This window comes from Pteronotus mesoamericanus, unplaced genomic scaffold (assembly GCF_021234165.1).
Source record: "Pteronotus mesoamericanus isolate MK-2021 breed Mesoamerican mustached bat unplaced genomic scaffold, CSHL_Meso_final scaffold_137, whole genome shotgun sequence".
NCBI classification, from domain to species: domain Eukaryota; kingdom Metazoa; phylum Chordata; class Mammalia; order Chiroptera; family Mormoopidae; genus Pteronotus; species Pteronotus mesoamericanus.
This window is the reverse complement of record NW_026555306.1, coordinates 1,911,953-1,926,204: the sequence shown is the minus strand read 5'-3', so window position 1 is coordinate 1,926,204 and position 14,252 is coordinate 1,911,953. Positions and strand designations below refer to the sequence as shown.

At 39.4% G+C, this 14,252-nt stretch overlaps 1 protein-coding gene across 1 annotated transcript; it reads right to left on the bottom strand.

The window, feature by feature from the left end:
• Window positions 1-496: 496 nt before the first annotated feature.
• Window positions 497-11,587, bottom strand: LOC129082840 (zinc finger protein 226-like). Its single transcript, XM_054588579.1, has 6 exons — window positions 11,289-11,587; window positions 10,899-10,951; window positions 6,860-6,920; window positions 4,935-5,061; window positions 3,994-4,086; window positions 497-2,764 (listed from the first exon to the last, which is right to left on the bottom strand). The coding sequence occupies exons 3-6, from the start codon at window positions 6,872-6,874 to the stop codon at window positions 579-581; spliced, it is 2,421 nt and encodes an 806-aa protein (XP_054444554.1). The 5' UTR covers window positions 6,875-6,920; window positions 10,899-10,951; window positions 11,289-11,587; the 3' UTR covers window positions 497-578.
• Between the last annotated feature and the right edge of the window lie 2,665 nt (window positions 11,588-14,252).

Below are 14,252 nucleotides of genomic sequence, written 5' to 3'. Positions count from 1 at the left end.
ACAAATTTTTATAGAATTTTGGAAGTGATCTAACAGGTTTCAAATATAAACTTTACCCATTTATTTTTTTTAAAGATTTTATTAAGTTTTTAGAGAGAGGGGAAGGGAGGAAAAAGGGAAACATTGGTTGCCTCTCACATGCCCCCTACTGGGGACTGGGCTCGTAACCCAGGCATGTGCTCTAATTAGGAATCGAACCTGTGACTTGAGCCATACCAGTCAGGGCCCCATTTATTAACTTAACAAATATTGAGCACCCATGAAGTACTTGCAGTAAGTCTACATATATTTTTTTTAAAAAGGGTCTCTACATTTATAGGGCTCTTACATTTTAATAGGTGTTAATTTTGGATTGCCTGTCATACTTTTGTACGTCTGATAAAAATCTCACCCTTCCTAAGGCCTCTCTTCTGAGTAACATTTAATAAAGGTCAAAGTTCTAACTGAAGCCCTTACTAAACCACTTACGAAAGTTCTCTGCCTCCTGACTACCGAGATATGTTGAAACATGCTTTAATGAAAATAAGTTTCTTTTGACCTTGATGACTGGAAAAATTCACGACACTTAAAAAAAAAAATCATTTTATAAAACATTTTACCTGTGTAGATTCTCTCATATTCTTACCAGCCCTATCACTTTTAGAAGATTTATCACCAGCATGGATTCTGTGATGAATTGTAAGATTTGATCGCCAACTGAAGTTCTTACCACATATCTCACACTTGTAAGGCTTCTCCCCTGTGTGAACTCTCTGATGAGATTGTAGCTGTGAAGACCGACTGAAGACTTTGCCACATGCATCACATTTGTATGGTTTCTCTCCAGTATGGACACTCTGATGAAGTTGAAGACTCGAGGCCTGACTGAAGTGCTTACCACACTCTCCACACTTATATGGTTTCTCTCCCGTGTGGACCCTCTGATGCATGTCGAGATTCAAACTCCACTTGAAGCCCTTCCCACACTCATCACATTTGTATGGCTTTTCCCCAGTGTGGACTTTTTGATGGGCTTGAAGGTGTGAACTCCGACCAAAGCTCTTCCCACACTCAACGCATTTGAATGGCTTTTCTCCACTGTGGACTCTCTGATGGGCCAGAAGATTGGAGGCCTGCCTGAATACCTTCCCACACTCCTCACAATTATATGGTTTCTCTCCTGTGTGGATTCTACAGTGAATTTTAAGATCTGCTCTACGACTGAATCCTTTCCCACACTCTTCACATTTGTATGGTTTCTCCCCAGTATGGATCAGCTGGTGAATCTGAAGTCGTGAACTCTGATTGAAGCCCTGCCCACACTCTTCACACCTGTAAGGTTTCTCTACACTGTGAGCCTTCTGATGGATTTGAAGATATGAACTCTGACTGAAGCCCTTCCCACATACCTCACATTTGTAGGGTTTCTCTCCTGTGTGGACCACCAGATGAACTTGATAATGGGAGTTCCTCCTGAAGCTCTTCCCACACTCATTGCATTTGTATGGTTTCTCTCCAGTGTGGACTCTCTGATGTGCTTGAAGATTTGAACTCAGAGTAAAGCCCTTACCACACACATTACATATGTATGATTTCTCTCCAGTGTGGACTCCCTGATGGGCCTGGAGACTTGAGGGCCGACTAAAGCCTTTACCACATTCCTCACACTTGTAGGGTTTTTCTCCTGTGTGGACCCTCTGATGAATGTATAGATTTGAGCTACAAATGAAGCCCTTTCCACACTCCTCACATTTGTAAGGTTTCTCTCCTGTATGGACTCTCTGATGGGACTGCAGATGTGAATTCCTACTGAAGCTCTTCCCACACTCCTCACATTTGAATGGTTTCTCCCCAGTGTGGACTCTCTGATGGTCTTGAAAATGAGAGGCCTGACTGAAGGCCCTCCCACACTCCTCACAATTATATGGTTTCTCTCCCAAGTGTAATTTACAATGAATAGTAAGTGCAGATCTACGACTGAAGCCTTTCCCACATTCCACACATTTGAATGGTTTCTCTACAATGTGGACTTTCTCATGATTTTGCAGATGTGAGCTCTGTCTTAATTCCTTACCACAATCATCACACTTACAGCTTTTTTCTCCCATGTGAACTCTATGATGAACATGAAGAACTGATCTATAACAGAAGCCTTTTCCATACTCACTACATATATGCAACTTCTCTTTTGAGTGTACTTGCTGATGAAAATCAAAGGTGGAGAGATCACTGAAGGATTTTTTACATTCATTACACTGGTAAGGTTTTTGTCCTGTATGAATCGTACTATTCTTATCTAATGTTGAAATTTTTATGCTGTCTCTTCCACAATCATTGTAACTATAAGATTTTTCACTTCTGTGTACTCCACAATCATCGAAGCGATGTGATACCCAACTGATAGTGTCAACATCCCGTTTATACTTACAGAGTTTATTTTTCACAGAAATTTCCTGACAGCTATTCTGATAATTTTGGGACTCATTCAGGGAAGTTTTCCTTAAAGAACCTTGTGCTCTCAAAGTTGGAAACTCTTGATTTCTAGTGTCACTGGGGCCATCCATTTTATGATTTAGTATATAGTTTCCATCTTCAGAAATTTGGATAGATAGTCCTGTCCCAACCCGACAGGGGGAATCTCCTTGTTTCTGGAACTGAGAACTTATCTTGAAGTCTTGACACTTGGTTAAGTCTTTTACAATTTGTTGCCAGATTTGCCAGCAGGAAGGCTCTTCATGTGCTCCTCTGTCTTGGACAGTCCTCAACTCACTTTGATTGCTCTTGCCTATATAGACAAAAAATTCAGAGATATGGGCAAGTGAAAGCTTTGTTCAAAGACTTAAGATTTCACATCTAGGATACATAGTACAAGAGTTTAATGATGCTTAGGATGATTCAGCTTATCTTTTTTACCTCATATGAAGTTCTCTGCTTTATATACTGACAGAAATCAGGGGGTAGTCCATTAAGCTCCCAACCATTTAACATTAATGGGAGCCATTTAAGACAAAAATGTCTGCTGTTTAAGATAAAATATATGCCATTTGACATACTATTTAAATCATTTTTCATAAATTATATGTCTTTCCTATCATAACACAGTATCAATACAGAAAAGCATTTTTGAGTGCTCACAGCTGTAATAGTGCCTGGCAATTAGTAGGTGCTCAAAAATGCATACATATTGAATCACATTTTGATTTCTGGGATTCTCTGTAACTCTAAATCCAAGCTCAAGTTTTAAGCAAGTCATAGAAGCAAAACTGCTGTTATAAGGAAGGTATCTGAAATAGAAAAAAGGTTGGAAAGTATAGTTTGCTGAAAAGTTGAAAGGCTGCAAGAGAGGCAGTGGCATTCCAAGGGGTTTAATGCTGAGGATAAAATTAAGGTGCTAAGGATCACCTGGTGCGAAAGAAAAGCTGGATGACCTGAATTCTTCAGCGACTTTTGTACTGCCTAATGGGTTTTTATTTTCCAACGTAGGAATCAAAATTTTGGAGTTAGGGAAGAATGTTGTCTCCTTGAAAATACCATGATAAATTTAAATATATATATGGAGATACACTGGCCTTTAACAAGAATGACTTCCAAAGTGAGGATGCACTTTATTAGTGAACTGTGAAATAAATTTAATACCATGATAAGGATTTAGAAGAAACAGACTAGGAATTATCAATTATCACAAGCAGTAAAGGTTTCAGTATACAAAATGCGTTCTAAAGTCAGACATACTAATGTATACAAAAATAAAATGCTTACAGAGGTAATGATGTAAGATCCATTTCTTATTATGGATGTGGACTTTGGAAGAAGCAAATGCGATGAGCTGTGCAAATCTTTTAAGGAAGAGGCTAACTCACAAGCTATATTCCAAGAACAGGCAACCAGTACAAAGGCCACTGAAATAATCCAGGAAAAAGATTTTGCACTTTTGACTGGGTGAGGGCAAGGGGTGGTGAGAAATGAAATACACAGACAGTTAACTGTAAGAACTTACAATTGTTTGGTTCTTACCTAAATTTCTCTCCATATGGGGTGATGCCTTTATTATCCAAAGTCTCTCTTCTCTTTCTATATGTGACATATTTTGTTTAAACAGTTGATGTCCTGAGAACATGCAAAGTCACAAGTTTCAAATGAATACACTGGAACTACATGTTACCAGAAATTTTAGTTCTAAGTGAATATTCGAGATGTTGAAAGCAGTGTTTCTCAAAAATTTTATCATAAGCCACTGAAGAAATAGCATTTATTTCATCACACACACACACACACACACACACAGATATGTATTATTACAACAGAAGTCAAATGGCTCATTTCTAACCAATGTCTATTTTCATTCTATCTCCTCCCAGTGGCTCTCAGACTGCTCATGCAATTGACCAATTTTAGCTGCAATGTTCTATTCTTCTTAAGGAGCACTGATATTTTCTACCCTATTTTATTTTATTAAAAACTGCAGACAGAACTAGGTAAATTAGTTTTATACTAATGGGACAAGTGTGAAATTTAAAAAAGAATATAGGAGAGATATAGCAGCATACTATTTATGGTTTTTTTACAAAACACAAATGAAAGAAGACCTGAAACATCCTGCTTAGAAAGACCAGAGCCCTAGCTGGGTTGCTCAGTTGGTTGGAGTTTAGTTCTCATACTGATACCACATACTGATACCAAAAGGCCATGGGTTCAATCCCTGATCAGGGCATATTTCTAGGCTGCAGGTTGGAGGCAACCAATCAATGCTTCTCTCTCTTTCTCTCTTCCTTTCTCTCTAAAAACATCAATAATAAAAAAAAGACAGGTGGACAGGAAGAAAAAAAGAAAGATCAGAAATATCCTCTTGGGTCCCACAGGAACTGGCAAAAGTCCAGTCCCCAAAATGAGGAGCCACTCCAAGAGCCCCAAAGCCTTAACTCCACAAAAATACTCCAGAGGGAGGCTGTCCTTACCCACTGAGACCAGGTTCCTGAAGTTCTCTACCATCACATCTTGGTACAGCTTCCTTTGAGCAGAGTCCAGCAGTCCTAGTTCCTCTTCTGTGAAGGCCACAGCCACGTCCTTAAACGTCACTGCCTCCTACAACAAACACATAAAACTGCAATCTTATACCCAATGTCCACTGGAAGAGTGGCAATGCTGAGAAGGTGAAAGGAATAGGTGGGAAGCTACTCTGACTCCTAACAGTTTATAGACCTCCCAGGCCTTCTTTTATCCTGCCAATGCCACATACTGATTTTCTGCAGACTCACCTAAAATACTATGAAAAAAAAAAACTTTTTGTATTTTTACTGGTGCTCTCACATTGAACACTGTTATGAGTAAACTCCCTAAAATTCTAACTGCTGTATTCTGACCAAAAAGGTTCTACACTGTAGTTAATACTACCAATTGCCCCAGAAACACTTACTATTTTAGTCCCAACAACGTTTCACCAGGTGAGGTGAAGCATTATATGTGGAAATAAGTCAAGAGGGCTTGACAAATCTCTTGAATAAAAAACTCTTTTCTCCTGTCTCTGTATTTCACTCAAGTAAAATACTCTGACTTGTTTTTTTGTGTGAACTTGAGCAGGTTCCTTATTTTTCAAATCCATTTTCTTTACATTAAAAAATAGATGAGCCCTGGCTTGTGTGGCTCAGTGGATTGAATGCTAGCTTGTGAACCAAAGGGTCACTGGTCTGAGTCCCACTCAGGGCACATGCCTGGGTTGCAGGCCAGGACCCCGATAGGGGGCACATGACAGGCAACCACACATTGATGTTTCTTTTCCTCTTTCTCCCTCCCTTCTCCTCTAAAATTAAATAAATAAAATCTTTAAAAAAAAAATAAAGATGAAACCAAAAACCTCTTCATAAAATTATCCTGGCTGCAGTGACAAGTACTCTAGCACCACTGGACTTTTTAAACTAAGGTCATGTATTTGATTTAAAAAAAACACACAAAGGACAACAAATAAACCAGTAAATAAATACATATAGGGTATGACTCAGGCACAGGGAGACAAAATCTAGCTCTTGTAATGAGAAAACTTCTCTTTTAAAAAAACCTACTTTTTAATTTATTGATTCAGAGAGGGGAACATTGATTTGCTGTTCAACTTATTTATGCATTCATTGGTTGATTCTCATATGTACCCTGACCAGAGACTGAACCTGCAACCTTGGTATATGGGGACGACGCTCTGGCCAGGGCAGAAAACTTCTATTAGTATTTTTTCTGTGTGAAGGAGTTTGACTCTGATGCACTGTGCTATATTCGAATATTCTACCAAAAAAAATCCAAGGTACCACATATAAAGCATACTTTTTCTTTTTTAAATACCTAAAGTACTAAGGACAAAAAAAGGGAGTATTTTTTTAGAATTGATTTTTTGAGAAAAAGGTTCAATGCTGGAAGAGTCTATTATAGTGTTCCTAAAATAGTAAAAATTCTAAACTAATGTCTGTGAATAGAGAATAGTTTAAAATGTAGGTACATAACTTTGATAAGAACATGATATAACAAAAATGAATGTTACATAGATTAAATGCAAAAACCAATTTAAAGCTGTATCTATGTTCTGAATACAAAATACATAGTATGAATACATATGATAAAGAGATTACAGAAAGAGAAGCTGGCTAATTTGTAAGCAGGGAAGTAGTAACGTAGATGTTTTTCATTTCTATTAATTTTTCTCTTATTTGTGAAATAAAAAATGATGAAATAAAACAAAAGCTAAAACCAAAAGCAATTAAACTTAAAAGGGACAAAACAAGCATCTGACACACTCAACAGCCCCTTAAGTGCCTGGACATTCCTTAAAAGAGAAAAACTTGTGTCTCCAAGTACTAAAATGGCACTTTTAAAAGTAAAAAAGGAAAGCTCTACTCACCTTGTACACACTCATTTTTTCCTTTTCCTTCTGGGGAAACACAGAGTCCTAAGAAGACAGACTGGGAAAGGAGAAAGAAGTCAATGGAAACTGGTCAGTATGGCACTAACTCATGTGGTAGCTCGTTGTGAATTTGCAAAGGTCCCCATTCCTCTAGGGTGGCAACAACTGCATTGAATTTCATGAACAGGACTTGGCATGGATGCCAGATAACCACCCTGCCACTTTCAGTAGCTCAGGGAACAACCTGGCCAACCTCACACATTGGCCCAATTTCCACTGTGCCTATCGCTTCTTTCGTAGTAATTCTTATGCTGGGCATGGTGTAAATTGGGACAAAATAAGAGTAGGCGCTGGAGTTAATATGCACGGGTTGAAATCCTGGCTAGGCTATTCGGCGTCATTGTGGAAAAATTATTAACATCTCTTTGCCTTAATTCTATTATCTACAAGTAGGCGGAATACCTGTATTGACCTCATGGGATTGTTATAAAATACAAAGTTCTTAAAACTCTGTCAGGCTTTCTTATTTCTTTGCAACCACAGTAAAACATATGATATTCGCTAGTTTGATATTATCCTTATAAATGTAATTTCTACCCATAGAATAATGTAACATGGTGTTCAGCAATTGTTGCTTTGTCATGTTATAACTTCTGAAAAATCTCTGGTTTTCTTTTTCTCAATAACATGTTATCTCAACAATAATATATAAATTGACACAGAAAACTTTTTATAAGAGGTATAAAAATGTGTAAAGTTTCTTTTAAAGCAAGAAGGGCCCTTTTGATGAATATGCACGGAAACAAAGAAAATTAATTAAAATCCATGACTCTGCAACAATAAAAAAAAGCATTGGACAATCCATACCTCATTTAAATTAATAAGGAATCTATATATATTGTTATAAACATGGGAATATATAAGAAGTAAATAGGTGAGAAGGGGAAGCTCTTAGAACACTGTTATGGGTGACTGCAAACTAATAAAGGTGGAATGAAAGACAGAAAATCACCAACAGATGCTAAAATTGGTTAAAGTTTGGTGAAGAATAAGATAGCTACATAGTATCAAAGTATTAATTTCAAAAGGAAAAACAGTAGCCTGGCAGACACCTTAACCAATACACTAAGCTGAGACCACCAACTGTGACAGACTGACATTTGCTTCGTATGGTGCACTGAGAAGGATGCCTCACTACTTCTGCAGCATCCCTGCCAAGCCTGAGTCTAACTGTGAACAAATAACGGATAAAGTAAAAAAAGAGGGACCTTCTACAGACTAATTTGCCAATACTGTTCAAATATCAAGAGTAAAAAAGAAAAAGCCTGAGGAACCATTCTACATTAAAGGAGATCAATGTAACAAAAACTAAGTGCAATGTATGTAACTGGACTGGCCCTTGGAGTAGAAAAGAAAAACTGTTATAGTTAAACAATTTTTCAATTTAACAATTTTTCAATTAAACAATTTAAACAATTTTATAGTTAAACTATAGTTATAGTTTACTAAGGAAAATTAGTAAATAGTTATAACAAAGACTTTAATGAGAAAACAAAAAATTTAAATAGGGACTATGAATTAGATAACAGTACGTTATCAATGTAAGTAATTCCATTCTGATCACTGTCTCTAGCTTGTTCTCAAATGGTTCTGAAAAAAACAAAAATATGTATGTATGTATGATAAAATTGTGAAAGATAAAAGAACAGTTCTGAAAGCTAAAGCCACAACAGCTAGAATTTGGTGTTTTCCACTGATGAACAAAAATCAGACAGGACCACTCTGTCTGGCTGTGGTGAAAAAGAAAAAGACAAGTTACTCCACAGCACAGAGACAAAGACACTCTGCAGTGACAAAATAGCCAAAGAACTGCCCCTCCCAGCTAACATGAGTGACTACTTTGTTAACAGTTGAAAACTCCAGTCTCATTTTGTTTCTTCTGCTGCTAGGTAAAAACTCCTTAAAAAAAAAAAATTATTTATTATTTATTTTTAGAGAGAGGGGAATGGAGGGAGAAAGAGAGGAAGAGAAACATTAATGGGTTGCCTCTTGTCTGCGCCCCAACCAGGGACCAAACCACAAGCTAGGCATGTGCCCTCCCTGGGGATTGGAACCGGTGACACTTTGCTTTGTGGAATGATGCACAACCGAGCCACACTGGTCACAGTCACATAAAAATTCTTTCGATATTCAGTCATGCAATTGTTTCTGCTTCTTAACAGCATCTAATTCAGAATAAACCCCCACTGCCTACAATTCTTCCCAATTCAGCTAACACAGGCCAAAATCCTATAAGTAGGATTGCCTACTTATTCCTCCTAATTGCCTCTTACCAACACCCTCTGGTTCCCCATGGTGTGTGGGCTTCCTTGCTCCAGCAAGCTGAAACGAACTTAATTCTTGATGATTACAGGTATGTTCCTGGCAGTATTTGGCTGATGATCATCAACAGAGGAAAAAGGCAAACCATAAACAATTGATGAATGTGGGTAAAGAATATATGAGAATTCCTTCTACTATTTTTGCAACTTTTCTGTGAGTATAAAGTTATATGAAAATAAAAAGGCATAGAAATTAGTAAATAGTTATAACAAAAGTAGTTCTGATGATGATGATGACAACGATGATGACAGCCAAAGTATCTAATATTAACTAACAGTAAGTACTAGGTGATCTTCCTACTTCAAACAGAAATCCTCTAGTTAAAAAGATGGCAATGAATTCACTCCACGAAGCCTCGGAGAGATATATCTTCATAACCTCTAACTCTTTCCATTCTGTCTCTCTCCTTGCCAGCTTACCTTGTGCTCATGTCAGGATTTTGCAAGGAAACCTGACAGTTAACAATAATTAGTGGGGGTAAAAATCATTGGACTCTTTTGTATTCCGCTGTTTTATCTGTGACAATTTTTTAGGCTTTGTTTCCAGACTAGAACCATTCCTGAATTTCTCAAATTTCCTTGTGCACAGGAATCACTTCAGGATCTTGATGAAATGTACATTCCTGGGTCCCATCTGCAGAGACTCTAAATTAAAAAGTCTTGGGTGGGGCTCAAGGATGGGCATTTCTACTCAAGTGATGCTAATGCTGCTGGTCTGTGGTCCACAATTTGAGAAGCACTGCAGTGTACTAGCAGTCCCAAAGAAAACAGCCTCCATTAACCAGAAATATACACAACGAACAACCAGAGCTACTAAAATGTTAACAAGGGTTATCTTTACATCCTAAGGTTATGGTTAATTTAAATTTTTATTTATATATTTCTGTATTTTTTGAATTTTCCATAATGATTATGTTACTTCTATAATACAAGGTGGGGCAAAACTAGGTTTACAGTTTTAAGTACATAAAAGTTTATTCTTATATTATTATTATTGTATTATTTTTCCATATGAACAATTGTAAACCTACTTTTGCCCCACCCTGTATAAACATTACTTGAAATAGTGAAACAGTTAAGAAAGCTATTTTTAAAAACTCTCCTACAGAATAGCCTACACCTTGTTCTCTAGGTTCCCATGATCAAGTCCCCACCGACTTTTCCATAAAGACAACGTTGTGATTTAAAAAAAAACACACACACAAAGGACACCAAATAAACCAGTAAATAAATACATACAGGGTATGACTCAGGCACAGGGAGACAACATCTAGCTCTTGTAATGAGCTAGAATCCATATGGGAATGTGATTCTAGACAGTTCTCTATGCTCAAGGAGAATTCACTAAAGAGATTAGTGAGCTCAGATGCTGGACTCAGACTGCCTAAGTTCCAACCCCAGTTCTGCCTCCTACTAGCAGAGGGGCGGGGGCAAACATGTCCCCTGCCTCTGAGACTCATCTTTAACGAAGGGAAATTTGCAGCACCACTTTATAGATCCACTGTATGACAGACATATGTTCATTTGTATAAAGCTTAAAGATGGAATTTAGCAACTAAGACGTAGTTATAATCATCACCCATATTTGTACAAGTGCATGTCCCATTCATTCTCCAATTTATGTGAATACTAGAAGAGTGCCAAAGCCTACTCACGTATTTGGGTCTGTTGCCTCCTCCACCGCGCAGTGCCTTTTGAGAAGTCAGGCCTGGGGAAGCAAAAAAAGCTGTGAATTACCAGGACAGTGTTTGCATTCCTGATAAATCGCATTCCCTGGTACCAGCTAGAGGCAATCCTCTCCTAAAAAAGGCCGAGTCCAGAACAGTTCAGCCTCCTGGGCTCACAGAATCTAACTGCGAGACCGACCCTTTTCGGAGATTTAATAGTAGTATTAATAACAAAACTGCATGTGCCAGGCAGTTTTAATGAAACCTTTTATTTGTACTATTCTCGTTTTTTCTCAAAACAATCTATTAGGAACGTATTACTTTCATTTCCCTTTTACAGAACAGTAAGCGAAGACACAGAGGGGTTAAGCAACTCACCCAATGCGATACCTCATTAAGCGTTGCGGGGGGGCGGGTCAGGGGTGCGGAGAGCCCGGGAGACCGTCAAACCTCGAAGCCCGACCGAGCGCGCCTCATCACCGGTACGTCCCAAACGCTAGAAAAGCTCCGCTCCGGAGAACGCAAATCGCCGCTTCAGCCTTAGACCTCCGTTTTTAGCCGCTCCTCCTCTTTCTCCCCAAATGAAAGGCAGGTAGCTGGAGCCGTTGGCCCCACGAGCGATCCCGGGAAGTTGCAGTGGGTCCCGTATAGCGGACCTGAAGAGCCACAGCCTGGGAAAAGATGGCTACTACGTGGGCACGCTGGGGCGGAAGTGCCCGTGCCTAACCGGGGCCCCCGACCTACATTTCCCAGAATCCCGCAGCACCGCCCTCATTGACTGGAAGTACCTGCGGTTTCTCGGAGCTCTCGGGCTTACACTTCCCAGAATTCCGCGGGGCGGAAAAACCATGTACAGCACGGCTTTACTATAGGTGTAGTATGTAAGTCTCCACGGAGCCCTGGACTACCTGTCCCAGAATGCTGAGCGGAAAAAAAAAACACTTCGGACAACCGGACCGCCCCTGTGGACGACCGTTCCCGAGTGGAAAACGGGACAGAGCCGCGCCCTGTGACGCGCAAGTGGCCTGTACTCTGAGCGCGTGGTTTTCACTTCCCGGAACCCCTGAGAAGATCTCAGGCAAATATCTTGCCATTCTAGGCTGTCGGATTTAGAAGAGTGTAGATTCTGTTCGATGAGAGGCTCGGTGGCACTTTGGACGGGTTCGAGAGACTAAGCAACGTAAATCCATTACCTTCCTCAGAGGCTTCCAGGTAAACCCCGAAGAGCTTCACCGTAAAAATAAAAGCAAAAGGGAAGTGAGCATACTTTGCCAGGGACTGAAATCAGACCAAGTCGCCTCAATCTCTGAAATTACATAAAGGTGAACGTCTTTTGTGAGAATCTTACGGCTCCTGCAGAGGCAAATGAAAAGCTTTTGTAGAGAAATGTACCATTACCCCGGACCTCAAATTATTTCTGTAATTATAAAATTTGTGATAGTAATATTTGACCAAGTGAACTTTAAGAACGAAAGCATTACCTGACATATGGAGGGACACTTCATAATGACATAAGTTTGGAGTTACCATAATCTAACAACTTCACATATTTTATTAAGTGAAAACGGACAGTACCACAGATTCAGTGGGTGAAGGAGAACGAAAGGTTTTTGTAAAACGCAAGCACTGTACGTTGTAGTGTAGTGGGTCCTCACAATACCACTGTAGCGTAAAACAGTTTCATCCATCTTAATGTGTGGATCAGAACAAGCCAACCATGCAATGAATGAGTGCTAGTCTGGCAATGCAATAAAAGTAATTCCATATGGGAAAGAGAGAGAAGAGAGAAGACTTCAAAACTAGGACCCCTGAATGGGAGGAAAAGAAAAAGAGGCCCAGGGATCCAACATTTCTATTTGTGAATAAGTTAAACTAGTATTTTGAAAAATCAGAAGCATATGTGATACCATAAGGAGTCAGAGTAATTCCACTGGAAGAGAGCCACAAGCCAAGGAATGAGGACAGCTTCCAGAAGTTGGCAAAAGCAAGAAGTGAATTTACCCTTAGAGTCACCAGAAGGAAGGCAGCCCTGATGACACCTTCAATGTAGCCAAATCGGTAAACTGAGACTCTGAAAATAAAATGCCCAAGGAGTCACCAAGAGCAAATGGCAAAGAGAAGTATTAAAGTTGGAATGTCATGGAAGATGGATGGAACTGTACTCCAGTAAGAGCCTAGAAACTTGGGAATATATAACCATATAACCTGTGTGAAAGAGAACAGTATTTCTTTTCATGTATGGAAGTCAATTCAAAGAAACAAAAAATAGGAGAAAACCAGTTTGGGGGAGAGAGAATGAGAGAAGATGTGATTTCCAACACCCAATATCCAACATTTGTAAAAAAGAAGAAAAGAACCTGTATGACATATTTCATAAGTAGCAACACCGAAATATGAAGGACAGGAAAACAGGTAAGAGGGATTTCATGCCTTATATATTTTTTCTGTTATTTTGGATTTAATATCTATTGAAGTTGATGTAGCTTTGTTATACAAGACAATAAAAACATAGAATCTTTTTTAAAAAAGCACACAATATCCCATGTGGTATGTGCATGTGTCTTGAGGTAGAAGGGGTGGGGAACTGAGTGCGTGAAAACCTAACTGCTTAACCCCTAACTGCTCAGCTCTTCTTCACTTTGAGTATGTATGTGAAGCAATGCCTCTAGACTCCATCAGCTTTGGGATGGTGGAGGGGAGGAAGTGACATGGAACCAGGCAAGCAAGAGTGCTTGGCACTTTAAAGAGAAACAGGCTTATGAAGTAGGGTGGGGACGATAACCTGGTGTCCTTGCCTGTGGTGCCAGAGGGGATGAAGAGAGGCCATTTCATCTTCAGTTAGCACACAGGGGACAGAAAACAAAGCATCTGATGAGATGAGGCCTCTGAGCACCTCTGCAGTTGGGTTACTGGCAGATCAGGGAGCCAGTTCATTTTATTTTTCAGAGAGAGGGGAAGGGAGGGAAAAAAGAGAGGGAAAGAAACTTCAAATTGATTGCCTCTCACAATCCCCCCAGCTGGTGGCATGGCCCACAACCCAAGCATGTGCACTGACAAGGAATCAAACTAGTAACCTTTCGGTTCACAGGCCAGCACTCGATCTACTGAGCCCACAAGCCAAGGCAGAGACAATTCATTTTAACTGCACCTGCTCCTTACTGGGTCCCTGTCCAGACAGTGATCAGAATATACTCCATACATTTATAATCATTACTATCAACACCAGTTCCCTCTGTCATTTTAGAGGGACACAAATGACAGCACAACTGACTAAAGTATTCAAAGAACCTATCAGTGATGGTCAAATGCTTCCTTCTCTAGTCATGGGACAAGAAGGGCTCA

Coding starts and splice junctions, on each gene's coding strand:
- LOC129082840 (XM_054588579.1), bottom strand. Junction 4,087..4,934: donor CAGGAACCTGGTCTCAGTGG/GTAAGGACAGCC, acceptor GCATGTTCTCAG/GACATCAACTGTTTAAACAA. Junction 2,765..3,993: donor CCATATGGAGAGAAATTTAG/GTAAGAACCAAA, acceptor TTGTCTATATAG/GCAAGAGCAATCAAAGTGAG.